Source organism: Ictidomys tridecemlineatus, chromosome 1 (assembly GCF_052094955.1).
Source record: "Ictidomys tridecemlineatus isolate mIctTri1 chromosome 1, mIctTri1.hap1, whole genome shotgun sequence".
In the NCBI taxonomy this organism is placed as follows: domain Eukaryota; kingdom Metazoa; phylum Chordata; class Mammalia; order Rodentia; family Sciuridae; genus Ictidomys; species Ictidomys tridecemlineatus.
Window position 1 is genome coordinate 221876327 of NC_135477.1, and position 26422 is coordinate 221902748.

General features: G+C 38.8%; 1 protein-coding gene and 1 long non-coding RNA gene across 6 annotated transcripts in view; one reads left to right on the forward strand and one right to left on the reverse strand.

Moving 5' to 3' along the window:
• The window catches only part of LOC101962730 (chondroitin sulfate proteoglycan 4), a 65478-nt gene that overhangs the window by 21498 nt on the left and 17558 nt on the right, over positions 1-26422 (forward strand). For 3 of the 5 annotated variants that reach the window (XM_021722517.3, XM_078016404.1, XM_078016405.1), the window contains 3 exons: positions 2176-2352; positions 14729-14927; positions 18763-18894. In XM_021722517.3, the coding sequence (XP_021578192.3) occupies positions 2176-2352; positions 14729-14927; positions 18763-18894 (508 nt within the window). The remainder of the gene's footprint in view (positions 1-2175; positions 2353-14728; positions 14928-18762; positions 18895-26422) is intronic. The other 2 variants (XM_078016403.1, XM_040272457.2) reach the window with 2 other exon arrangements.
• Positions 15720-26193, reverse strand: LOC144365344 (uncharacterized). The gene is made up of 2 exons (XR_013423659.1): positions 24640-26193; positions 15720-17387 (listed from the first exon to the last, which is right to left on the reverse strand). It is a non-coding gene; the product is annotated as an uncharacterized LOC144365344 (long non-coding RNA).

Consider the following 26422-nt stretch of genomic DNA (forward strand, 5'->3'; position numbering starts at 1 on the left):
TCCCTGACTCTAGCTGTTAATGGCTTGGATAAGGAGTTCCTGCTCAAATTTGCCCTTTATTCATTCAGAAAGTAATTTTGAGTTTGTTATGAGTCTGGGATGCCAGGACTAGGTACTGGGGATAAAGTGGTGAACTAAGGCAGCAATCCTACTCCAATGGAACTTTGTTCCAATTGAGGGGGAAGTGGGAGGCAGGGAGAGACAATAAATAAAATAAATGTGAGACAAATGGCATGTCAAATGAAAGTTAGTACTCTAGAGAAGAATAAAGCAGGAAAGGAGCTGGGAAGTGCTGGGGCATTTACTGATGTGTGGGTTGTGAGTGTGCATGTTTGGGCATGTTGATGTTCCATTTCTAATACAGTCAGGGCCCGTTGAGAGGGTGGCACATGGCAGACACTAGGAGGAGGTGAGTCAGAGAAGCCTAATGTATCAGAAAGAGCTTTCAGGCAGAGGGAGGAGCAAGTGCATGGACTCCCAGGTGAGGAGCAGTGTGTGGTCCAGCACCGTGGGAGCCATGTGCTGGTGGGGAAGAGATTTGACTTTTGACCTGAAGTGAGAAGCGAGATCTGGAGCAATAGGGGATGGCAAGGTGTGAGCAGAGGAAAAACTCAGTATACCCTTGAACAGGATCGGTGACAGGGGACCATAGACTCTCAATATTTTCTGGAAATTTGTTGCATCCTTTAATTTTAGGTCATATTTTTCTAGTTTTCAGTCTAGGAATTTACAAATCCCTAACACATCCCATCCTGGATTTCAGATTAATATTATGGAATGACATGTAATTTGGGGAAGTGATACTCCACTGAAGAAATGATGTATTTCTCTAGGAAGAATACCTCAGAGATGATTGTTATGTAAATGCTGGGATCCTGAAATGCCTTAAGTTGAGACTTCTCTCATCTTGTGATCAGTGTCACCTTCCGTGTTTGTTTTAAAGTAACTTAAAACAGCATGTTCCAGGAACCCGTGGTCAGGCCTGTGATCTGGAATTCCTCTGCTCACGGAGCTCCAAAGAAATTCTTATAGCACCTGTGTATGAGTGGCCACAACTCTCCCTTGAGACCCTTCCTGAACTTTTCAACCCATGTCAGAAACACCTCTGAGAGATCAAAAGACTTTGCTCAAAGGAAGTGCGCCACAGGAATGGGCGAAGTTGAACTGCTAAAAATTTTGGCTTTATTTTATCAAAACAAACACAACCTTAGAGACCTTTTCAGAAGTTTAACAACTCCATTTGGGGTTTGGAAGTTCTCTGCCATTGTCTATTTGGGTCACAGACTCATTGAAGCTTTAAAATTCTCTTAGTCTCTAATTTTGATCCTGGGCTTTTTATCGTCTCCTACCTGAATCTTAGATACATGAGAGGCATTCTGATCAAAGTTTTGGTTATTATAAATTGAAAAGGAAAAACTAAGTCATTGGATGGCTGCCTCAGAATTAATTAAAAATATGTAATCTTATAGGATAGAAGTAAATATTTGCAATTTGATAGAATAATTTGATAGGAGATGCATTTTAGCTCATCATTGGTAGCACCCCTTAAGAGATGAACACACACACACAAAAAATTATTCTGAAGGAGAAGGAATAGGATTAGGAGGTAGCAGGTATAACCTCACATACAAAGAATAATTAAAGGACCAATGCATACTTGGCTTACAAATGAGAAATTTGAGAGAACTTAATAGTTGCCCTGGTCCATATGTCTCCAAAGAGGAAATATCTGGCCAATGGGGAGAAATTTCATTGTTTTATGAAACAATAAGCAACTTCAGAAATTAGTCATTCTAAATATGCAAGTACTGTCTGTATTTGATTGTGTTTTTCCACTGGTGGGAAGGCTGTATATGTCCCTCCCACCACACTTGGGTATTAGAAATAGCATTTGAATTCAGGGTTTCTGATTACCAGTCCAGAATTCTCTTTGTATATCACATTATTCAATTGCTCTTTTTCTCCTTAAACTTATTTCTAGGATAAAGTATTAATTTAGGAAATATGTCATCCAGCACAATTTGCTGATTGTTTGACTTAAACTTCATGGGATGAGGACATGTTTTTGTGCTTTAGCAAGATATTTAAAATCAGAATTTCTTTTATAGCAATTTATTCATATTTTGAAAGTCACATTTGAGCAAGTTAGTGATTTTTGTTGTTTGTTGGTTATAGGTGGAAAAGGAACTGATTTACTATGTTCATGACGATAGTGAGGAGCTTCTTGATAATTTCACCATCTTTGCAAATAGCTCAGAGCTTGGAAAACAGAGTTTGCCCAAAACCCTTTTTGTGACTGTTGAATCTGTAAATGACAAAGCTCCAGTAATAACAGCCAATAAGATCCTCCAGGTAAGTGCTACATGCTTTTGACTTAACATGAGAACCTTAGGGCTTCCAAATTGTTTTTCTATTTTATTATTTCTAATGTTAAATAAGAAGGCATATGAATACACACACACACACACACACACATATTTGATATAATCCCATGGTTTTAAATAAATATTAGTTATTACCAGGACATTCTGTTGGGTGCCATTGGGAAAATATAAATAATCCCAATGAATCTGGTGTGATGCTCCTTGAGGCTTGGTCTTTGGAGGCAGGTTAGGAAGGTGTCTGCCCATGGACAGCCACTGCTAGGCGGGTAGTAGGTTTTGTAGCCAACATATCTGGGAGGAAGCCCTGGCTGCCCACTACTAGCTATGTGACCTTGAGCAAGTTATTTGTTTCCCTAGTTTGTCCTCATTAGGATGGAGGATTAAATAAGAGTGAGAGGATTAAATAAGATGATGTTAGGTTCTCACACAGTGCTTCCATGTAGCTAGCCCTCAATGAACAGTAGCTATTATTTCTAAAAATTAGTTCACACCAGTTGGGTAAAAGAAGTCATGTGACAGTATTTTGCTGATCTGGGAACTTTGCTCCCTGTCACTGTCCTGGAAAATCCCCCAGGGGTAGCTCTCAATCACGCTCAGGTATTTCATCTCTCAGCTGGTGGGGTGTTAGCCATTTTGTTTCTGTTCTTTTGTGGAGATTGCCCTGAGATAGCATCTCTATGTGGTTTCTGCCGCCTACACAAAGGGGCTGATGTGTCAGAAGCCTCCCGGCATGGACCGCACATCTCCTGCCACACAGCAACACAGGTGCTGGTGAACTCATTGATGCCAGTTTATACTGGAGCATCTCAAAAATTCCATTTAATAGATTCTCTCAGGTTTAACTTATACTTTCTCTATATTCCTTCTTCTAAGGATTTTATTATATGTACACGTGCATATAAACATGTAAATATTGTATACATGTCAAAGCATCTAAACATATAAATATTGTATCCCTTACTTACCTGGTTCTACAGGGGAGAAAACTAAAGCCCAGGGAGCAATCAGGGTCCTCAGAAGAGTAGCTTGTAGGTTCTTTTGATTTCTATTCCAAGAATTCTTCCACCCTACTTTCTTCATCATGCTTTTTTCAGAAAGGTATTTAAAAAAAAATAAACCACTTTAACTAACAAAATTGTGGTTGTTGTTGATGCTAATCTAACTCAATATATCTTAAAGAATTTTTGAGGAGAGGGGGTGATGCTGGTGATTGATCCCACATATGCCAGGCAAGCACTCTACCACTGAGCTACACCCTCAGCTCTAAAGCTTATTTTCTAAGTGGTCTAAAGACCACCAAGCCACAGAATGGTGCAGCAGATGCAGCATCAATGGATGGAAGTGTCTTTGGTGAGTGTGGAGGCCAGCTAGGTCTCAGGGAGGGACAGGAAGAAAGTAAGGCAAATAGCAGTAAAACATGAAGCATTAACCTCTGCCCCTAATTTATGAAACACCCTAAGGCCAATTAAATGATAGTGCAGGCATACCCAGGAGCCCACCAAGGGCTAATCTAATGAACAAATGTTACATTGTAAAAGATCACTGGGGTTTTAATGTTTATCTATTCAAAATAATCAGATCTAGGAATAGACTTTTGAGCTCTTTTAGGGATCTTCAAACTTGATTCATTTTTCTATGTCTCCATTTTATGTGAAAAATCAATAGTGTTAATTAAAATTAATAATATGCCTTTGGAACTTGTGGCTTTGGAGTTTGCTCACAGACATGACCCAGGTAGCCCAGGAATGGTATGTGCCAACTAGTTAAGCTCCTCTGTTTCAGTCACTTTTCTTATGCTTTCCACACAACTTTGGCTATGATTCCTACTGAGGTCACTCTCTGCAAAGTCATCTGAGAAGCAGGCTGTTGGCTAGAGTGAGGAATCTTAGCTGTCAATCACCAGTGAACAATTATAAAAGTTTATATCTCATGTGTTTTTACAGAGGACTGGGGGTCTTCCGTAACTAGTGTCATTTCCATAGCCCTTCAGAGGAACTGCTGAGATTATTAACCTTATTTGTAAAGTGGGAACATGGAGGCGCAGAGTGGTCACAAGGGAGGGGAGTGGACTTGAAACTAATCTGTCCACATCCCACAGGCTCATCATCAATGCTCTGCCACATTCCCCTGTTACTTTTGTCTCACTCTGGCTCTTTTAATACGTCATGTGATGTATTGTGATAGTATTTTGCTGATCTGGGAATAGGGATAGTTTTTGTTGTTGTTATTGTTGTTTTTTTTTTTTGTTTTGTTTTTGGTAAGGAAAAAAAGGCTGCAGAGCTGCTCTTGCTCTTACTGCAGTGGTTTTTATGCCACCACCTCTACAGCAGTTGTATTGACAAGAGTGGGTTTGCCCAGGAAAAGCAGTAGAGGGTTTGGTGGTGTTGCTGCATGGTGCAGAACTGTAGAAAGTAAAAGATCCAGAGGAGGCAATAGGGCGGTCAGAATCTAGAAAGCTATGGGAGAAGGGCTGGAGTCAACTGAAGAAAGGGAGAACCAAGGAAGGAGATGGTCAATGCTTAGGCCTTCTTATGAAAAGGAATTGAAACCTCATGTCCAGCTCAGCTTTGAGCTCCAAGTTGCCCTCAGTTATAAGATGCAATATCAACTTCATCACATCTTTGTCATACCAAATGCGTCTGTCAATTTAAGATGTTCAAAAATATTAAAATGTGAGGGAGAAAAAGCATACCCTAGACTTTGTTTCTGTCCTCCTCTAAAATTAGGGAAATACAGTCTGTGAGGTTGTTCTAGAGGTCTGCCCACACTGCCTCCCCCAACCTTGACTCAAAAGTGTTTTATTTCAAGGGGTTTGGGGGGGGGGGAGAATGAGGAGTAGCAGGGACAAGGATCATTTTCTTCATTCTTACCTTATCCCTGGTAGTCTGGATCCAGGCCAGTTTTGACTGATATGCCATTCGACTCCGGTTCTTTCTGAGCTTATTCATTTATTTGCCTGTAAAAGAAACTTGTTCTGTGTTTTGAAGTTTTCAGATTAAAATTAGGAGACTGGAGTTGAAGGTTTGTAAACTGGCCACTTGAACTTCAGGAACACTTACTAGCAAAACTGTAGGGAGGAGTTGTTTTGCTTGGTGATCTCAGTTCCTCCCGATTTGAATCCTCTGATCGTATGACTGTAAAACTTGCATGAGGTGCTCTGGTCTTGTTTGGCTGGACTTGGAAGGATGGAGAAACTGTAGCATTGCAATTTTATATTGGTTTGATTCAATCTAGTCTGGACTAAATGGACATTTTACATTTTAAAAAACCACTAAACCTTTTCTCCTCTTTTTGGCTGAGAAACATAAAACAGTTTTGGATTTAAAGTCAGTGTTTCTACCATCTGATAGTGACCAGGTACACTGTTGAATATGCTAACTAATTATTTAAAGATGTAGAAATAGCTTGGCTTAAAATGGAAGAAACCCCAAGAATTTGTTTTCTTTACTTGTAGTCAGTAATCTTGGTGCACTGTTCAATGAAAGTTATTCTATATCAAAGGGCTTTGGTTCATTTGTCAAATAAGATTTTTCCTTTGTTTGAATTATAACTATTACAAATAGTTGGGATTTTGTTGATTTCCAGCTATATGATTCAGAATTTAGTTAAAGGGCTTCTCTGTAATGGTTTTATCTATGAAAAGGATATGTTACTGCTCCCAGGAATCTGAATGGATTATGGCAACCCAGGCTTCTAGCTGGGAATGTTGTCAAAGAGACCTTTCCTAATCATCACAGGCAAAATAGTACTGGGCTGTTTTCTGTTTTGGGACCCCACTTTTTTCTTATTTTTAGTACCCATTACTCTCTGATAGTAAACAAATAAACCAATCCATTGTCTGTCTCCTCACATAAATCTAATCTCCCTTTGGAAGGGACTTCACCTGTATTTGTCCTGTTTTTTTTTTTTGTTTTTTTTTTATTATTTTTTTATTGGTTATTCAAAACATTACAAAGATTGCAGAATCACATTGGTTACACATCCACATTTTTACATAATGCCATAATAGTAACTGTTGTATTCTGCTACCTTTCCTGTCCTCTACTATCCCCCCTCCCCTCCCCTCCCATCTTCTCTCTCTACCCCATCTGTTTTTCTTTTAATTTTTTTATTGGTTGTTCAAAACATTACAAAGCTCTTGACATATCATATTTCATACATTAGATTCAAGTGGGTTATGAACTCCCATTTTTACCCCAAATACAGATTGCAGAATCACATCGGTTACACATCCACATTTTGTATTTGTCCTGTTGTATCCTCAGAGTATGACACAGCATCTGGCACATTATAGGGGCAATAAATATTAAATGGGTGAGTGCCTTCATGAAGCTTAGAGCCAGTGGAAAAGTCAATTAAATAATTATAAATGGAGTGATGATCTACTGTATATATTATATATATATAATATAACACACACACATATATATATATATCAAAGTATTTAAGGAGATAGAGAATGTTTTGGGGTTGGAGAATACTGATATTTCAGAAAGGATGGTCTGGGAAGATCTCTCTGTGGAGGGAACATTTGTTGTGAGGCTTATATGTCAGGGCCCTCAAGACCTCCCTAAGGTTCATTGATTTGCAGGACTTGGTATACTAATGACTACCATTTATCACAGTGAAAAATATAAAGCAAAATCAGCAAAGGAAAAAGGCACATGGGGTGAAGTCCAGAGGAAACTAGGTCGAGCTCTGAGTGGTTTTCCAGTGAAGTCACACAGGATGCACTTAATTGCTCCAGTAAATTGTGACAACACATAAGTATTTTCTACCAGGGAAGCTCAATGGATACTGAATGCCCAAGATTTTTACAGAAGGCTGATCAGGTAGGTGCCCTCTGCCTACTATGTACCCAAATCCCGGACTCTAAGAGGAAAGCCAGTGTCCAGAATAAACCACATTGTTTGTACAAACAGTTTAGACATATTGACCCCCGTTGTCCCTCAGGGAAAATTTACTATCAGTGTAGAACACTGCTTAACTGTCAAGTTCCCAGATGCCAGCTGAGGGCCAACCTTACATGCAGACCATCCTAGAGAAAGGCAATCTTTAAAAAATTTTTAAATTTATAATTTTTAATTATATATAACATCCAGATACATCTGACATCATCAGTCCCCAGCATCCTCCCCCACGTCCCCCTTCTCCACTTCACCCTCTTCAATCCATTTACAGTTTACTTTTTTTTTTTTTTCTAATTAGTGTGCTGTGGATACACCTGATGCCAGGACCCACCAGCCACATCCATGCATGCACATAGGAAAACTCGGTCAGATTCATTCTACTATTCTTCCCTTTTCCAATCCTTAAAGGAAGGCAGTCTTAAGCCTGCTATTAACTATTTTCTAAATAAAAGTGGGGGTGGGAGATTGGGGTGTTCAGATGATTCATTTATATGAATATTATAGGGGAGAGTATTCCTGGAAAAGGATTATCCCAGAACAAAGGTAGCAGGTCCGTAGTGAGCCTGCCATTTCTGAAGGCATGAATAACTTGGAGCAAGTAGAGCAGATGGAGAGAAAAGGAGAGTGAGAGATATTAGGCTCCCTGGTGAGAGTTGATTTCTGGCCAGAAGGACCTCCCAGTGTCTCCCTGAACCACACAATTTTGTTCCATCAAGTTTCCAGGGATGATGAACGGGAAGCAGCCATCATCTTGAGTCAAGCTGGGTTCTAAAAGGATCACATAAATGATGAAATGAATTCTCATTTAATTCTCTCGATGACTCTTGAATCAAATGAGATTGCAGTTGATTTGGGACACAGAGATGACTAAGTCACTTGGCCAAGATTGTGCAGTTAATAGAAAAGTGGAATTTAAGCCCAGGTGGTCTGAGCAGAGCAGCCACACTCTGCAATCCATAGTGGGAGTATTCTTAAACTGTGTTTTACAAGTGCAGGTTACAACCTATGAGTCAGGACCAATATTTTAAAAACAAATTACATAGAACAAAATAGAACAGGTAGCTTCAAAATGCACTGTGATTACTGAAAGTAAGTATTATTTTGTGACACTTTTGCTATAATTATAGATAAAACACACACACACACATATACATGTATGTACTAGGTTGCTGCATAAATATATTCCTTACTTTGGATGTTAATTAAAAATCATGTGAGCCATTAATCCAGCAAACCTAGATAATTTTATATCGATGAATCTTTTTTTTCCCCCATCCCTTTTCCTGTTTCTGGGATAACCTCTCCTTTCATGGATTGAATCAAATCCACTGAACTCCTTGTATTCACCAGGACACCTAGAAACTAGTGCTCTAAGGCTATAATGGAGTTGATAGAACCTTGAACAACCCACACCTGGCTCCTCAAATACTCCATCAGGGTAGTTTACAGCATGTAAGGAGTCTCTGTGTTCTAGGCAGGGGTCAGGTTGTTGCCTTTTTTTTGAGGTCTTCCTGCAACTTCCCATCATAGCCCTGCCTGCCTATCACCCTGCACAGCTGCTGTATTCTCTTCAGCAGTAAAGGAGGTTGGGATGGAAGGGACAGGTACATTGTCTACACACCTGGCTGATTCACTTTATGGACTGCTGTCATGGTCCAAAGATCATGGCAATGAAGGAAAAAAATAAATAATAAAGTTTTAAATATTCTAAGACAAAGGAATATATATGAGGGCTTATAATCATATCACTTTTCTATTATATATCATGTAATGTGAATGAATTTGCCTTGAGGATTTTCAAATAATGTCATTTGTGCACTGAAATTTTATAAAATAGGCATTGTGATTATGCTATAATCAACATAATTTTCACTTGATGGAAAAGAGCCCAGAAGCAGCTAGGAATTGGTCTTGCTAATTTTGAAATGGAAATGGATGACATGTAAGATATCCTTTTACTTTCTTCCCTTACTATTATTGTTTTTTTTTTTTACATTGGAGTTTCATATCTCTGTCTTAACCACCAGACTATAGAATAATAATGGCAAATAAGCATAGACAACTTCTTGGAAAGACTGTGGGTATTTGTTATATTGCTAGGAGTTTTCATGAATTGATATCCTTGAATACGACTAAAGTGGTCAGATTTGTTAATATTTTACTGAAAGCTGATGCATAAAGCATATGCATTTTTTTTCGCCAAAATAGTAGAACTGTGAGAATGCATTTTTCCAATAACCAATAGTCTCTCCAAAGCTATGGTTACTAGTTACTTCTATCCAGACAAAGTTTCTATCTAGTGGCATTTCTTATTGTACAGCAATTTGTCAGTGATAATAAAACCATCTGCAAAGTCACATTGGTTGCTAATATTGACTCGGTACATACCCGGGGCTTGCCATTGTTCTTAGCACTTCATGTGAATCCTCAAAATCTCTATGTATATTATTTTTTATTTTAAAGATGAGGAGTCTGTAGCACTGGAAGGGTTAGACACTTGGCCAAAGTCAAAGAGTGAGAGCTTCTGGGAGTGAGCAGCAGTTAAGATGGGAGTCTGAACTCAGCCACAGTGCTCTGCTCCTTCCTCCTTCACAGTTACAGTGAAGGAGCCCAAGGACCAGAGGAAGCAGATAAAGCAAGTGTTGCTCTTATTCCCATTTTAAGAGGTCAGAATTAAAGCTCAAGAGATTGACAGAGGCTGGAGATGTTGCTCAGTGGTAGAGCACTTGCTTAGCATGTGCAAAACCTTGGTTGAGAGAGAGAGAGAGAGAGAGAGAGAGAGAGAGAGAGAGAGAGAGAGAGAGAGAGAGAGAGAGAGAGAGAGAGAGAGAGAGAATCTTAAAAGATTTGCCTAAAATAGCAGAATTAGAGTTAAACAGAGGCAGGTAGAATCTGAGGCAAAGGCCATTTCGCAAATGCAGATCCCATAAAGCCTCTAGATACTGTGCTGTTCCTGACTTGGACCCAGTAAAGCCTCTAGATACTGTGCTGTCCCTGACTTGGACCCAGCATTTTCTCAAGTTCATCATATGATCTTTCACGGCCATTTGCTCTCCTTGCTTATCATGAGGACCTGGGGGAGGTTGTGAGAAAGTCAACCTGCAGTTACCTGAGGGTAGGAGATGGCAGTGTGGGGGATTGAGCCCCTGATGGCATCTCAGACTCTGATGGGAGTTCAAAGCCAGACCTGAGTGTGAACTTATCAGTTCCAGCGTTTCATTTCTACTTCTCCTGAAGTAGAAAACAACATTTCCTTAAACCACAGGACTGTCTGCTGATCTGTAAGGCCATTCAGTGAGACAGGGAATCCTCTGTGTCCTGACAAACTGAAATTCGGAAATGAAGTTAGGCCATCTTGTGTGAATCCTTTGCCTTTTACTCTGAAATATATTTTACTAAATACTTTTGTATTCAAATGTGATTAGTGATTTTTTAAAGCATATTTGATAGAAGATATGTGTGTCCACAAGGGGGCTTCATTTTCCTATTTTTCAAGTTTCTCTTCCTATGACAAATACTATGTATTTCGTCTTCTTGTTTATACACTGAAACTAGAACCATTGCTTTTTCTTGTTTCTTTCTTTCTTTCTTTCTTTCTTTTTTTTTTTTGTTGCTGGGGATTAAACCCCAGGGCCTGGCACAGGCTAGGCATGAGTTCTACTACTGAGCTGCACTCCCTAGCCCTACTTGCTTTTGATAAATACTAAAAAGAGCTTCAAGAACTAGGCATAGTTGAAAAATTGGAGCTGCAAAATTTGAAATGACAGCTGAAGTCCTGAGGGGGTCAAATGGTGGGATAATGAATTCAGGAACATTTTACATCCTTCATATGAAACTCAAAAGGAAGGTCTGAGTCTTTAAATATTAAGATCATAATTTGGATTAAATTAATAAATCCCACTAACCTTCTCGGGGAGCTATGTTTAAAAAAATTTTTTCCAAGTTGATTATTTCATGGGCTTCAGATTGTTTTTAAATTTGAGCTCAAGTTCGGATTCATTGTTGTTCTTCTCCCCACCTAACTGAAGTTTCTGTTACCAAGCATGGGGCACTAATCAGGCCTTCCCTGAAACAATGGTGCTGTTAGTTAAAGAGAATTTGATTTTATAAGTGAAGACATGAGGGTGCTAGCTCTTGTTGTGAGTGGCAGGTTTTCCATTTGTTTTGCAAGATGGTATCTTCCAGAGCGGGGAGGAGAAAGCAGCTTTCCCCCATAAAGGAACTGCCGTGGAAAACATGCTTCCTCCTGCTCTTCTGCGCCTGGTGTTGGAAACAACGAGTGTTTACAAGTTACAGAGGAGGAGTGGTAGTACATTGCCAAGTCAGTTTGAGTTCCTAAACAAATGAGAATAAGACATATAAAAATATTTTTTTAAGTGTAAAAAGTGAAAAAGTGGAATGAGTGGGTTTGGCATTTTTTTAAACAAGCCAACTTGTATATTTTATACAGACTATAGCCTTTCAAAGGGTAAAATGAAGGCTAAAACCTTATAATTTGAACATTAAGTCGATTAGCATTTCTGGTAGCTGTTAAAAAATTGATGTCCTAGAGCTTAATGCTGAAAATCTTCAGTGGTCATATTCTAAAAGGCAAGGTATAGGAGCATCTGCTGATAGCAGTCATTAAAAAGATAAACTAATCATCTTATTGTGGATGCTATAGAATTAAACAAAATCTTCAGACAGTGTTCTAGAACAGCCTCAGTGGTAGTAATCTTTACAATCAGAAGGACTTTTAAATAACATTGATATTGATATTAAATGATATTCAAAAAATCACATCTGGGCTGGAGTCATAGCTAAATGGTATAGCATTTGGCTAGCATTCAAGAGACCCTGGAAACAAAACAAAACAAACCCGTTAACATCTATCCTCAGAGCCAAATCTGATGTAGAAGATGGGTAACAACATAAAGCTGACATTTATTGAAGGCTTACTATGTGCCAGGAAAAGTTGTTCTAATACATCATTTAGATCAAATCGCTCAGGATTAATAATAGCTCCAATCATTCCTACTTTGCTGATGAGGAAAAGAAGACACAGAGAAATGAATAAATGTGGCTAAGTTTACATAGCTGATAAGTAACTGGAACCCCATCAGTCACTAGACAAAACAAAATAACATGTTCTTGAACCACCTGAAAATAATTTCAAAATATTCTGAGCAGTGCCCTTGTTATTGACATGTGTTGTTTTTTCTACACAGTCACCTTGAAGAGGGAAACGCTCATTTGGATGTGTAAATTACAGTGTGTATGCACACGTGTGTGCGTGTGTATGCCTGCATGCATATGTGGAGAGTGCGTACATTTATTTATACACAATTACTTTTTATATACTTTTGAAAGCTCAGCTGTTAGCTTTCAAAAATGTTAGGGACGATTCACAAAGTAGTTTTTCTGTGCCATCAGTAGATGGAGCATTAGAAAGAATCAGTAAGGGTTTTTATCTTTTAGCTCCATCATGCCTGATATAAAGACATGGGGATCTAATATACTTTCTGATCTCCATGTCTCAAATTTTGCTTAAATAGTTACAAGGTGATTAGTGGGCATGGACTGAGTTATTTCATAAACTGCTTGCTTTACCGAGGAAAATGTTTCCCTTTAACCAGAAAGTTTAGCCATTAAATGGCTTAGGACTGAAGTTTTAAACATGTTGGTAAAAAGCATAGAAGAAGATTAAGTTCTAGTCAGAGAGCAAAGAATGCTCAGGAATGTGCTCATAGTGTTTCTGTGGGTAAGAAAACATACACTTTAGTGATAAAAACTACTTGTTTTTAGTCTTAGTGAAATATGGAATGCAGGATTGCGGAAACCCAGAACAGCCTGATTCCATCAGATGTGATCCAAGGTCCAAATTAAGCATCTTAAACTCCACACATTCAAAACTGAACTCCTGATCTTACTCCCCAAGTCCACTCCACCTGCAGTCTTCTCACTTCAGGGCTGGGAACTCCTCCTCCTAGCTGTTGCCACCCTAACCATGCGTCATTCCGTCTTCCCCACCTCCCCACTTGTAGCTCCTCAGACCCTGTTGACCTTACCCTCAGTGGACACCCAGAACTGGACTACTTCCCACCACTTCTGCAATGTCTTTCATCCCTCTGTGGGATTATTGTAGTCACCCACTGCCAGGTCTCCCTGCTTCTCCCGTGCCCAGTTTGTTCTTGACCCAGAAGCCAAAGGTTTGCATATTTTCTATACTAGGTCCCTCCTTGCCAAGGGCCCTAGATGGACAAGCTGATCCATCCCCTTTTACTCCTCATCTTGCTCATTCTGCTCCTGCCTCATTGACCTCTTCCTGCTTTTCTTAGAAAGGAGGCCACTCCCACCCCAGGGCTGTTTGTCCTGCCTGGAGGGACCTTTCCTGAGTATTCACATGTTGACAGGCATCCTCCTTCACCTCCTTCCAGTATTTTCTCCAAGAAGCCTCCTATTTACCATTTCTTCATTCCTGAACCATTTATCTCATTTATTTTTTCCATCAAGTTGTGAAATTCTAAAATAATACATAATTTATTTTCTTATGCCCATTATTTCTTCTCTGTGTCCCTTTTTCTCCTCCATTGAAATGTAGACTCCAAGAGGTCAGGACCCGTTTGTTGATCAATATTTTATATGCAGCCCCATGTTTGTATGATATGTCAAAATCCATTCTACTGTCATATATTTAGTTAAAATATAGTCATATTTTTAGTTAAAAAGAATAAATAAAAAAAGAAAAGAAAACATTTTATATGTACCCAGAACATTGCCTGGGACATAGTAGATGCTCAATAAATGTTTGATGACTTGTTGAATTAAAATGTTTGGGAAATGAAAATAGTTTTAAATATAAGTGCAAAACAGCAAGTTATTCAGATACAGTTGTAGATGTGAGCTATCAGTACAACAAACATTACAAGGACAAAGGAACCGGATATTTGTTTTCCTATAAAATATGTAGAATAAAGGGGAATTTGAATTGTTCAGGGGGTTTGTTTTCCCCTCAACAATTTAAAAGCAGACTAAATAATTTGCTTCTTAAAGTGATGAAGAGAAACCTTTAAACCAGCCTGATGATGTAGGTTCTGTATTATCTGAGATGACACATACAGTATTTAGCATATGCTTGGCACTCGAAAGCTGCTTAGTAACTATCAGCTTTTATGATCATTACATTTTATGTAAGTTCATATGCATTTTAAATAATCAACTTTGAATAATTTTGAATACTATTTTTATTAAAATCTTCATAAATTACATGCCTTGAATGTCATCTGGCTTGATATGTCTGTTTTGAATTAAGAACACTCATTCTTTAAAACCTCTGGCGAATGGGTATAGTTTTTAAATCCTTGTACAGGGGCCCGAGTGTCCTGCCTATCCTGTTTACTAATGTGATAAGATCAGAATGAATCCTCAAAAGCTTGTGGGCCTCTTCTTTTTCAGGTATGGGTGAATTCTGTCACAGAGGTGACCAGAGGTGAACTCTGTGCAGAAGATGAGGACTCCTCCCCACAGGACCTGGTCTACTGGGTCACTCCACCCAGCAATGGCCATCTGGCTGACAAGTCCTTTCCTGGAAGAAGCATCCAGAACTTCACCCAGGCTCAAATCAACAAGGGCCAGCTAGTGTTTGTACACTGTGGTAAGTCACAGAGCAGAGCAGGGTAAAGCTGAAATGTGTTTCAATCAGTGGTTAATATAGTAGTCAGAGTCATTGGCTGAAAACCACAGATCTGGTAGTTTTCTAAACTCTGCAACTTTTTTTTTAAGTGACAAATTTAATAAGGCTAATAATAGCAAACATGAGAGAGTAACCCTGACTCCTCCTACATGGCTTATTTCAATGTCATATTACATCTATAACCTTCTTAATCACTCACTAACATAGCATGTCTTCTCTGCCACTCTCCATCCTCTTCCCTCACTGTCTGGCATAATGTGGGTTAATTTGGACATTTATTTGTTGCCTGTCTTCCTTATATAATCACGGTAAGGGCAGGACCTCTTGAATCCACACTTCCTAGAACAGTAACATATAGTATGTGTTCAATAAGTAAAAAATTGCTAAAAGAATGAAATAATATTGAACACCTATTATATACCAGAAAAAATATTCTGGATGCTAAGGATGCACTGGCAAGCAAAGCAGATATTTGTTCAAGGAACAAATGAATGAATGAATGTAACTGATTTCTAAAAGGCCCTGATACTGAAAGACCTTTTCTGCTTCTCCTTATTCATCAATCAATCAATATGCCAAATGGATCCTGGAAGTCTGCAGAAAGGGTGGCCCAAGCACTTTGCAAGGGCATCCTGGCTTTGTTTCCAGGCTGCTGCGTCAGTGGACTGAGAGAGGCAACAGAGGACAGGGCTGGGCTGGGGGGGGGGTGGCTTTGTGGTTTGTGAGGAAGCATGAGCCAGGAGGACACAATCAGAAAGCTAAGATGTCATATTTATTCGGTTATTTTGAATTATCTTCTTTGAAGATGCAGTAAAGAAAATAAAGATAAGACACCTTCTAAATATAAATGTAGTAATATCTTTGGTTACTTTTGAATTTAATGCAAAAGATTCCCAAAGAATCTGAAAATAAGCTGGGCATGGTGGTGCATGCTTGTAATCCCAGCGGTTTGGGAAGCTGAGGCAGGAGGATCTAGAGTTCAAAGCCAGCCTCAGTAACAGTGAAGCACTAAGCAACTCAGTGAGACCTTGTCTCTAAATAAAAATTACAACACAAAGGACTGGGGATGAGGCTCAATGGCCGAATGCCCCTGAGTTCAATCCCTGCTATCCCTCTCTCCAAAAAGAGAATCTGAAAATAATTTACTCTGTGAATTATTACTCTCTCACCTAGTGCTTCCAAACTTAAGCCTGGGATGCTTTGGTGTTAGATTTATTGACTATGCCAGGTCCACCCACATTCATGGCAAAACATTGCTTCTAGACTGGATGATGTTTTTCCAAATATGTATTTCCATTTTTAAAATATGTACAGATGTGCTGTTTAATAAAATACAATTCATTTAAAGAGGCACTGAGTTGGTAGGAGGTTTCTTCCAGTGACATATTTTTTTTTTTGAGAGTGGATACCAAAAGTCCAAATATTATTATGTAAGGGCTTAGAAATGTTTTTTCTTTTTATGAAAGGATTGTCGTATTTTTGGAATGGAGAGAACTTCTCTAGAGACTTGTGAGTGGGGGGCGGGGTTGAATTTCTAAAGCTTTCCAGTCTACACTGGGAAGCAGTCAGTGATTCTCTACCACCTTCAGAAGCCCTCTGAGCAGTAGAGAGTAATGATCTCATTCATTTTCAGGATGAAGAAACTGAAGTTTAGAAAGATTAAATTGGTCTCACACTAAAACTGGACTCTCTCTGCCAGCTCCAACCCACTGAAGAGCAGAGTGGGTTGAAGAACTGAAGTTACTATCTGCAATGAAGGATTAAAACAAAATTTAGCTCTCTGGACTAATTGAGTTGTCATTTACTGGGTCAATATTTGCTTTTGAGAGTAGAGAAAATAATTTCTCCTAAATAAACAGGAAGCAGAATTAAAGGCAAAGTTGATGTGAGAGCCATTACATTTCCTAAATGGACTTTGAGGCAAGCTAATAACTCTCAAAATGTCCAGAGCCCAGTTACAGATGAATCTGTTGCTGAAACCAGCTGGCTCTCTCTAGCACATCTGTCCATCATCAGTCCCAAACAAAGACTTAGGTTTAATTAGTCTCTCTTAGCATTTTATATGTGCAAAGTGCTCCACCATTAATCTAATTACCTATTCCACATAACAACCTAAGTAGGTTGACAAAACCAAGACGTGAGAGGCTAAGTGATTCACTTAAGGTTGACCTTCTGGAAGTACTGTCTGGAAAAATCTGAGCTCATACAATAGTAGATCCACAGTTCAACCCTGTTTCCACGTCTCCTTCTTTATCTTTCCTTGGTCTTAATTAGTCTATTAGGGCACCCCTCATATGTTATTTCACATTTATTTTGGCATACATCCTTTGATTCCATCTTCATTTTGTTTCTGGATTCATGAAATATTCGAAGTACCCCCATTCTCTCCTTAATTTTGTGTTTCATTTCCAAGTGCTGTTTCTAGAAAAAAAATGCAAAACAACATTTGGTTGTGGACTTTGATTATGAATTAGGCAGATTCAGAATCTGCCCCCCTGCCCATGGTGACTTTTGAGTGTTTGGGGAAATTTTTAACAATCTGCAGCCATTTATTTTTTTTGGTGAGGAACTCTCATTGTTTGCTTAGATAACAGAGACCCAAAAGCCTGTCAAACGAACCACCTATCTTTTATTAAATTGCGTTACAAAGGCAGCACTGGTACCTAATTGCAGAGTCTGACCATGTCTCCTTTGTTCCTTACCACATGTCCCTAAGGATGATAAAGATACATTTTTCCTTGGTACATGATGTAAAGACGTGTGGGTCTCCAAATTTACTGCAGGATAAATATTTTCAAAGAGTGATAGGGATATGAATATCGGGCTCTCCATGGTGATCTTGCCTGGTGCTTTGTGAGTCAGATTAGTAAATCACTCCTGGGATCTGGATCGATGAGAGTCCATCTCAATTTCACTTATGCACATAAGTTAATTTTTAACTTTACTCATATCACTCATCCCTTGACAGACGTGTCAGAGTGTAATTCTCTCCTTTCAGAAATTTAATGAAAGCAAGGCTGGGTCTTTCCTTTCCCTCCCCTTCCCACTCTTGGCAGAATACAGCTAACTTGACATAGATACATAATTAAAAGTGTAATGGAGCAATAAGTGTTATTTAATTAACCCTAGTTTTAATTTTTAGAATTATCAATTAAGTATGATACATATTTACTAGGGTGTGTTTGTGTAGGGGTGTGTGTGTGTGTGTGTGTGTGTGTGTGTGTGTGTGTGTAGGGGCATGGGTGTGATGTTGCAGCCTTGCATCACTTTACTGGTATAAATTGATTCCAAAATAATAAAATGCAGGTGATGAATTACTTTTAAATTCAAAAAATTTCTCCGAGATAATATCTTTGCTTTGTTTCAGTGTGTTATGGGGTGGGAGAGTCCGCATTTTAGACCTTCATGGATATATTTTAACTCTGTGTCTTTGGCAACACAGTCATGCATCACTTAACAACGGGGACATGGGCTGAGAAATGAGTGCTCGGGAGGTTTTGTCCCTGTGCAAACATCTTATATTGTCCTTACACAACTAAGATGGCTACACCGCCTCTGGTGATCTAATCTCATGGCACCACCGTTCTCTATGCAGTCTCTTGTCTGAAGCATTGTTAGGTGACACATGATGCGTTTGATTTGGTGAAGTCAGTGGCTGTATTAGCTTACTTACAAACTGATAGGTTGTTTTTTTTTTTGTTTTTTTTTTTTCAGGATTCTTTGGGGGGTGAGGGTGAAACTGGGTGGCTTTTGCAGCACAACAAAGTTGACCAGACTATCATTTCTTCTTTTGAAGGAGCAATGTCAGGAGGCTTTAGTTTTCAGGTTACCGATGGTCTGAACTTTGCACCTCGGCAAATCTTTAGTATCACTGCTCGTGCCTTGGTCATTAGCTTAGAAGTCAACAGAGGACTGAGCGTCTTTCCAGGTAAGATTTCATCTTGGGCAAGTGTTGTTTTGGTTTACGTGTTTTGCTATTTGTTTAGAAAGTTCCACCAGCATGGTATAAAGTATCATCTTTACCTGTAGATTGCTATAACAACATTTATAAAGTTCTAGAAACAATTCTCTGCAGAAATTTAGCTGAAGCATACACAGCCCTTCTGTCTTTCCCCTTTCTTCTTCCTCAGAAGAGGGTACGCTGGTGAAGGGCAGTGGGGAGGAGTCATAGAAGCAGCCATCTTTATGGTCCCTGTATATTTTTCCTACTCTTATTAGAGTCCTTACAGAAGCATGGAGAGCCAAGCTGTGCAGTGCTCATCTGGTTTTATTTTCCTGGGATTTTTGTATTTTGGTTTGGGTTTTGGTTTTGCAGTACCAGGGATTGAACCCAGGGTCCTGCACATGCTAGGCAAGAACTCTATCACTGAACTACACCTCCAGTGGAATTTTTGTATTTTGAATAGAACAACCCTTGCAGCAGGAAGAGACTGTCAGTGGTTTCAGAGAGCCCTTGCTTTGGGTCCTGCAGCCTCTGAATGGCTGTTTGCCAGGAGTCTCAGCCTGCCTGGCCTAGCAGGAGCTAAGAAGCCCTCTCTGGCCCAACACCCTCATGACAGGGAGGAGGAAAGTTTTACCCAATGGCAGCAGCAATAAAAAAAAGGAGAAAAAAGTTGAATTTGTTATTTCCAAAAATAAAAAGCACCAAGGTGGAAACATAGGAGATAATAAAATTTTAATATCTAGAATATTGAAGAAGAAGAAAAACACCAAAGCAACTGTACACATTATGGCTTATTTAAATAACATGCATTACCAGTGAAACATAAATATTCAAGAAAGACAGGAATAATTTTATTAGTTATGGTCATCCTAGCCAGTTGTTTTAACTACTGTTAAGATTTTAAAAACAGTGATGCCTGGGCTTCACCTCACACCAGTTGAAAGGGTCTCTGGAATGGGGTTTGGCATCGTTTTTAAGAACCATTTGGTCCTAAGTGGAGCCAGGAATCTGGTCCTTAAATTCCTACAATGACACAAGATGGATGACATTCTCCTGGGAAACTGGCAGGCTTTGGGGCTTAAAGGAAGACTCTCTCTTGGCCTATAAGCCAGTAAGGGGTGGAGGGAGCTCACATACTTCTGTAGTAGACTTAAAGGAAAATGTCTGTTAGTTTATAATTATTTAAAAATACAACCAGATACTTTTAGGAAAAAAATTTTTTTGAAATTTTTAGTTTTGTCTTCAGCATTTGAATCCATAAAAAAAAAACCCTTTCAAAATGCAACAAAAGATATGTTAACCAAGATTCTTCTATTCTAAAACATTTTCTAATTTTTCTCTGAGAATAAGTAAAATGCTTTGATCATTTTTTTTCAAGGTTGCCATTTAGTGTTTTCAAAAACAGGCATTCTGAAAAATACTACATTTCCCAGTAATCCGAAAAACATGGCAATATATTTCTAAAAAGTTCAAAAATCAAGGTAAATCTGGTTGCTATAAAAGATTAAGTACCTTTCATCTATTCAGGGTAAACGGATTGTGGTTTAATAATTGAAGACAGTTATATTAAGAGAGACAGACTCATTATAGTTTAGAAATGAAAAAGTTCCTGGTGCCTGTTTTACTGAATATTAGTTTGACAGGAAAAATGTATTTAAAATGTACATAATGCCCTTCTCTTCTTTATAGAATTATGCAAAACATTCAGTTGCATAATTCTCTGTTTAATATTTGGGCACAGCCCTGAGCGGCTGTCTTCTTTCCTTTTCCAACAAGCCTCACATCTTCCCGGCCCTTGCTTCTGTGTGTTGGAGAACTCACTCCTTGTATATTATCCTCAAATCCCAAAGTGTGTTGCTCCTTTCTCCAAGCTCCTCCTAACACATTAGCTCTGTGCATGTTCTTGGTTTCTGTGTCAGCCCCTGTCCCCACACTGTGACTTATTTCCTCCTCCAACTCCTGGTCAGAGGGAAGGAAGATGAATTTTCACACACATTTCCACTGGCTGCTCTTTTATTTGATAAAATCTCCACTTGGAAGAACTTGGAAATGAGAACTATGGAATCACAGATCTTAGAGTTGGGGAGACTTACGGATCATTCAGTTCACTTTTCTTGGTGTTTTTCTACCCTAAAATTCTTGAGTAACAGTGACCCACCCCCTTCTGTATCAGAATCCCCTAGTGTGAGCATCCCGGTGAGTCTTGCTGCCACACTAGTAGCCAGCCACTCAAGGACTGTTGGTCCCTGATGCTGTGTCAGCATCATGGGGTGATGATGACAGATACTCCACTGCTTCTTCCCTTAGGCCTCCCCAGCACCCACCTCTTCAAATTGTCATGCTAAGGGAAGGAAAGCAAGCTGCGTCTCGCCTCAGCCTGTGATTTAAGGTGTCATTTGTCAGTTGTTGCTGATCTATGTGTTCAGCACCTATATGTTCTAAAATATCAGGGAAAAGCTATTCTTTTTATAGGACTATCATTTTTTTAGAACTATTATAGGAATAGAAAATCTATTCCAATTATATGTTGGACATTTGGATTTGTTGATGCTTTGTGTTTTTATACTGTTTGTGTCTTTAATCTACTACTTGGGTTATTTTAAGGATTTAAATGAAATAATGTTTGTAAATACAACTTTTGATCCATCTCTATTTGGCAGAGAAAAAAACCTTTTTAAAAGTCTATGTTCACACCAAGCAGCCCGCTTCCTTTCCCTTTATGTGTTGTTGACTTAAGCCTCAGTGTCCTCCTGTGTTCCCTGGGCTGTCCCTGTGTAGAGTGTCAGATCCCTGAGAATGGAGCCACTGTGGTAAATGTTTGTTTTGCCTCTTTCTCAATGTTATTGATGTGTTGACATGCACAACCAGGAAAACATGCATAGCAATTTAATAAAAAGCAACAATTATGTAGAAATGTATATTTCACTCTCTTTGGTTAGGGAAATATTTCAAGATAGCATTAGTTAACAAGAAAAAAAATTAAATTTACATTGGTCCCATACCATTTGGACTTTTTCTGCTAGCTCGTCAGACTCCGGCTATTTCTGTTTTGGCTCTTTTATACACTCGGTTTTAAAAAATGACTTTGGCTTGAGACTTGTAGGAATTTGCATGGTAAGCCAAAATAATTATTAGAATATGTAGCATGGTGAATGCTTTAAGGTTAATCGTGACTTCTTTCCCTTGCCAAATTGGAAAATCAGTTTTTGATTCAATTATTTTAAAGTAGGAAGGACGCTAGTTCTTAATGAAATTATTTTTCTGTGAAGTAAAGAAAGAAATCTACCCAGAGTATATTTCCATTGTGTTATTTTTAGTTTATTTCACTTTATATATATTAGTGTATTATAGATAATACATGCAGATATTTATATGTATTACACGTGTAATACATATACATACATATACATTTTTCTCTTTCCTTCTTCCTTCCTTCCTTCCTTCCTTCCTTCCTTCCTTCCTTCCTTCCTTCCTTCCTTCCTTCCTTCCTTCCTTCCTTCCTTTCTTTCTTTCTTTCTTTCTTCACCAGAGATTGAACCCAGGGAACCTAACCACTGAGTTACATCCCTAGCCCTTTTTATTTTTTATTTTGAGACAGGATCTTGCTAAGTTGCTTAGGGCTTTGATAAATTGTTGAATCTGACTTTGAACTTGAGATTCTCCTGCCTCAGCTTCCTGAGCACTGGGGTTACAGCATGCACCATCCTGTCTAACTTATTATTTATATTTTGAATATGAATGTGCAGGAATTTCTGTACAATATATGTACATATAGTGTGCATGCATAGATGTGTACATATTTTGTACATATGTGTATATATATACATATATATGTGTGTGTATATATTTAAAACAAGTTCTGTTTCTTTGTGAAAAGTTTGTTTCCCAGAAAAAAAAATTTATAACCATTTTTTTCATATTGAATACTGCCACTGAGTTTATCTTTAGTGGTGGCATGTTGGAATATACTCTGACCTTAGAATCTAGTTTTTCTGTGTATCCAAGTTGAACATGGCTCTTTTTCAAGAGTGCGGTCTTGAGTGTTAGAGGGATTGACTTTGAGTTTTGCTACAACGATTTAGAATATAAAGTTACATTGATGCAGAGTTAAGCAGCCCATCAGCAAAAGGTCTTCCTGGTAAACTCTGACTTCAGTCCCTGGTCTTTATAGAAAGGGAATGATATCTCATCAACAGGCCCATCTATCCTCTGTGGTAGGAATTAAGGGAGAGAAAAAAGGAGAAAGGACTTATTGTGTGTTGCTGTAGGGTTTAGAGCACAGATTCATAAAATCTTTTCAGTCAGTGGATCTTGAAACACTGAATATTGTAAGACCTAGAGATAACAAAGAATTGTAAGAAAAGATTCTCCATTCTTAAGTAAATAATTAGAGGCTTGTTAATTGGTGAAATAAGAACTCCTACTTAGGAGTGTAGTACCCATGCAAAGTATATCATGGTTAGTTCTAGTGAATGGCACACATGGAGTGGGCTGCATGGGTTCAGAGAAGGGGAATTTTCCATTGACTGGGAGAGCTTCTTCCTCAAGGCACACCTTGACCTGCCCCTGTAGAATGAGCAGGCCAAGGAGGGTAGCAGGCTGCAAAGTGCAGACTAAAGAAGAGAAGGACGTGTTTGGAAGGTGGAGAGAACCATCTCTCAGAGAGATTGACTGCTTAATTACAGGATTTCCTAAGTTAGATATCATTTCACCCACTGAGTTCAAAGTAGAACTATTTAGGCAACACAGTGTTGAGTGTATAAATTATACTCACTTCTGAGTCAATTGTAAGTGGATTTACGAGTTGCTTAGTCTCCCCAAGCTTATCATCCTTTCTTCATGATGAAACAAACAACTACAGGTTTCTTACAATTATCATGGTATCTAAAAGAAAGGGCAGGAACTGTGTCCGTGCTGTTTCTTGATACAAGTTGACTCTCAGTTATCTGAAATACTTGGGACCAGAAGTGTTTTAGATTTTAAGGACTTTGGTATATTGACATATACATAATGAGCTACCTTGAGGATGGGCCCTAAGTTTAAACATGAAATTCATTTATATTTTATATACATCTTATATTCATGGCTTGAAGATAATTTTATACAACATCTTTAATGTACCTCTATTTTGACCATAGTTCATTACATGAGATCAGATGTGGAATTTTATGCTTGTGGGGTCATGTTGATGCTCAAAATTTTGGGAGCATTTCAGATATTGGATTTCAGATTAGAGATATACAGATTAGACTGGTGTATCTCTGTTCCCTGTTGTAGGGCTTTTTACATTTAGGTATTTGAGATATTTGTGGAAGAAATATGTAAAACCTCTAAGTCTAGTGATCAGTTTTGGTGGTGGTTAGTTTATTTAATGAAACAAAGAACTGGGGTACAAGTGTTGTTTGAGAAATGCTGTGTTTAAAAGGAGGAGAAAACAAATTTCTTTACTCTGAGGTTTCCCAGAGGTGATAACATGCTGATTTGCTTTTGCTATCTCCAAGAAGTACGAGGGGAGTAAGGACTTGCCACAGCAGTGCCAGAGAGCACTGTTAGGATCCTACCCCTTGTGGGACTGTTATTCTGTGGATAAAGATTTATGTGGAAATCCTTCCCAAAGTAAGTGCCTGGGACTCCGTGATGGAAATATCAACTATGCGGATGAAATAAGGCAGGTGGGGGAAATAATGCTTGGCTTTGGGTGAGTGGGGCTGAGCAGTAAGAAACACTTACCTGGCAGTTTTGGCATGGGGCAAACTGTTGTTGACTTAAGCCTCAGTGTCCTCCTGGGTTAGGTAGCTGGAGAAGACAATGAGAGGTTGAGAGCCAGGTGCCCTGGCTGAGAGAAAGCCATCTTGGTTTGAAACAGCACCCGTGAGTCTTCTACTCCAAAAGGCTACAATGAGTGAAATAGTGCTTTTTAAATTGATTTGTTAGTGAACGGATAATAATTATACATTTTTATGGGGTACAGTGTGATGCCTTGGCACGCTTACACATTATGTAATGATCAACGCAGGATGCTTTGGTTATCTATCATCTAAAATGTGTACCATTTTTTTGTGTGTGTGATGAAAACACCCAAAATCGTCTCTTCTAGGGATTTTTAATTATGTAACATCAAATTATTTTCTTTAATCACCCTTCTGTGTAATAATATACCAGAACTTATTCTTGTACCTGGCTCTAACCATTCTGTCCCCATCTCCCCATCCTTCCCTTCTTCTCTTAGGGCTGGATAGTATTCTGTTGCGTATATGTGCCACATTTTCTTTATCCATTCATCAAGTGATGGGCAATTATGTTAATTCCATATCTTGACATATTTTGAAGAGCAATAAACATGGGGTGTAAATACCTTTTGCCATACTGATTTCATATCCTTTTGTAAGGAAAAATAACTTTTTTCAGAAAAAAGATTATTGTTAACTTTGCCCCTGCCTCAGAGGTAACGCTGGGGGTAAAGGAACAAGGGAATTATAAGCTAGGTTCCTTTATAAGAAGATAATAATGAAAAGGGCATCGTGGGAAATTTTTGCAAGGAAAAACTGAGGATGGAGAAGTTGGATATTGGAGTGCGCAGAACCCACACATGTAGGGACATAATCTATTTGATAGGAAGGACCCTACCTTGACAGGAAACAGAGGAAGGGCTCCAGTAGAGCTTTATAGCACTGACCAGGGACACAGAGACTCCTCTTGGCTTGCCTGATCTTGGCTCCAGAAACCAGGAAGTGGCAATGACTGCAAAAATGTCAGCAGCATGAAGTACAAGGGATGTGGGAGACAGTTACAAACATCACATGATGCTTTCTGTAACGACCGAACTTGTGCCAAGGCAGACCTAAACTTGTGGTGGAACTATGTTCCTGAGGCTGGCTTCCACAGACTCACCTACCCTCATCCCCAGGAACCCCATGACCTAGTGCTTATCTCAAGGGGCTGAGGTAATTTAAATGGAGCCTCCAGGGCTGGGATCATGGCTCAGCAATACAGCGGTTGCCTAGCACGTGCAAGGCCCTGGGTTCGATCCTCAGCACCAGGTAAAAATAAATGAAATAAAGGTATTATGTCCAACTATAACTAAAAAAATAAATATTTTTTAAAAATTAAAAAAAGAAAAAAGAAATAAATAGACCCTCCAAACTGAGGGCTCAAAACAATCCTTGCAAGTTTGGAAGCTGTCCTGACTCTGAGCTGACTTCCTGCAAATGCCTAATGTGGTTTAAACACTACATTTGGTGGGCCTTGTCTCTAAGATTATAAAGGCTAAATAAAGAAAGCAAAAAAAAAAAAAAAGATTTCATTCAGGAAGCTTGGTTACTGCTGGAAGATCGATTCAACTTCATAAATTATAAAGGGCCTTCTCAGAGGGCTAATGCTAAAAAAAAAAACCCTTTAGCAAGGGCTAAAACAGAAGAGATGAGGTAAGATTCTGGCCAGAAGAATGATGTAAATCTGGTTTATACCTCTTCTCCTATAAGGTTGGGATGTTCTCTAAATCCCTGCAAAGTAA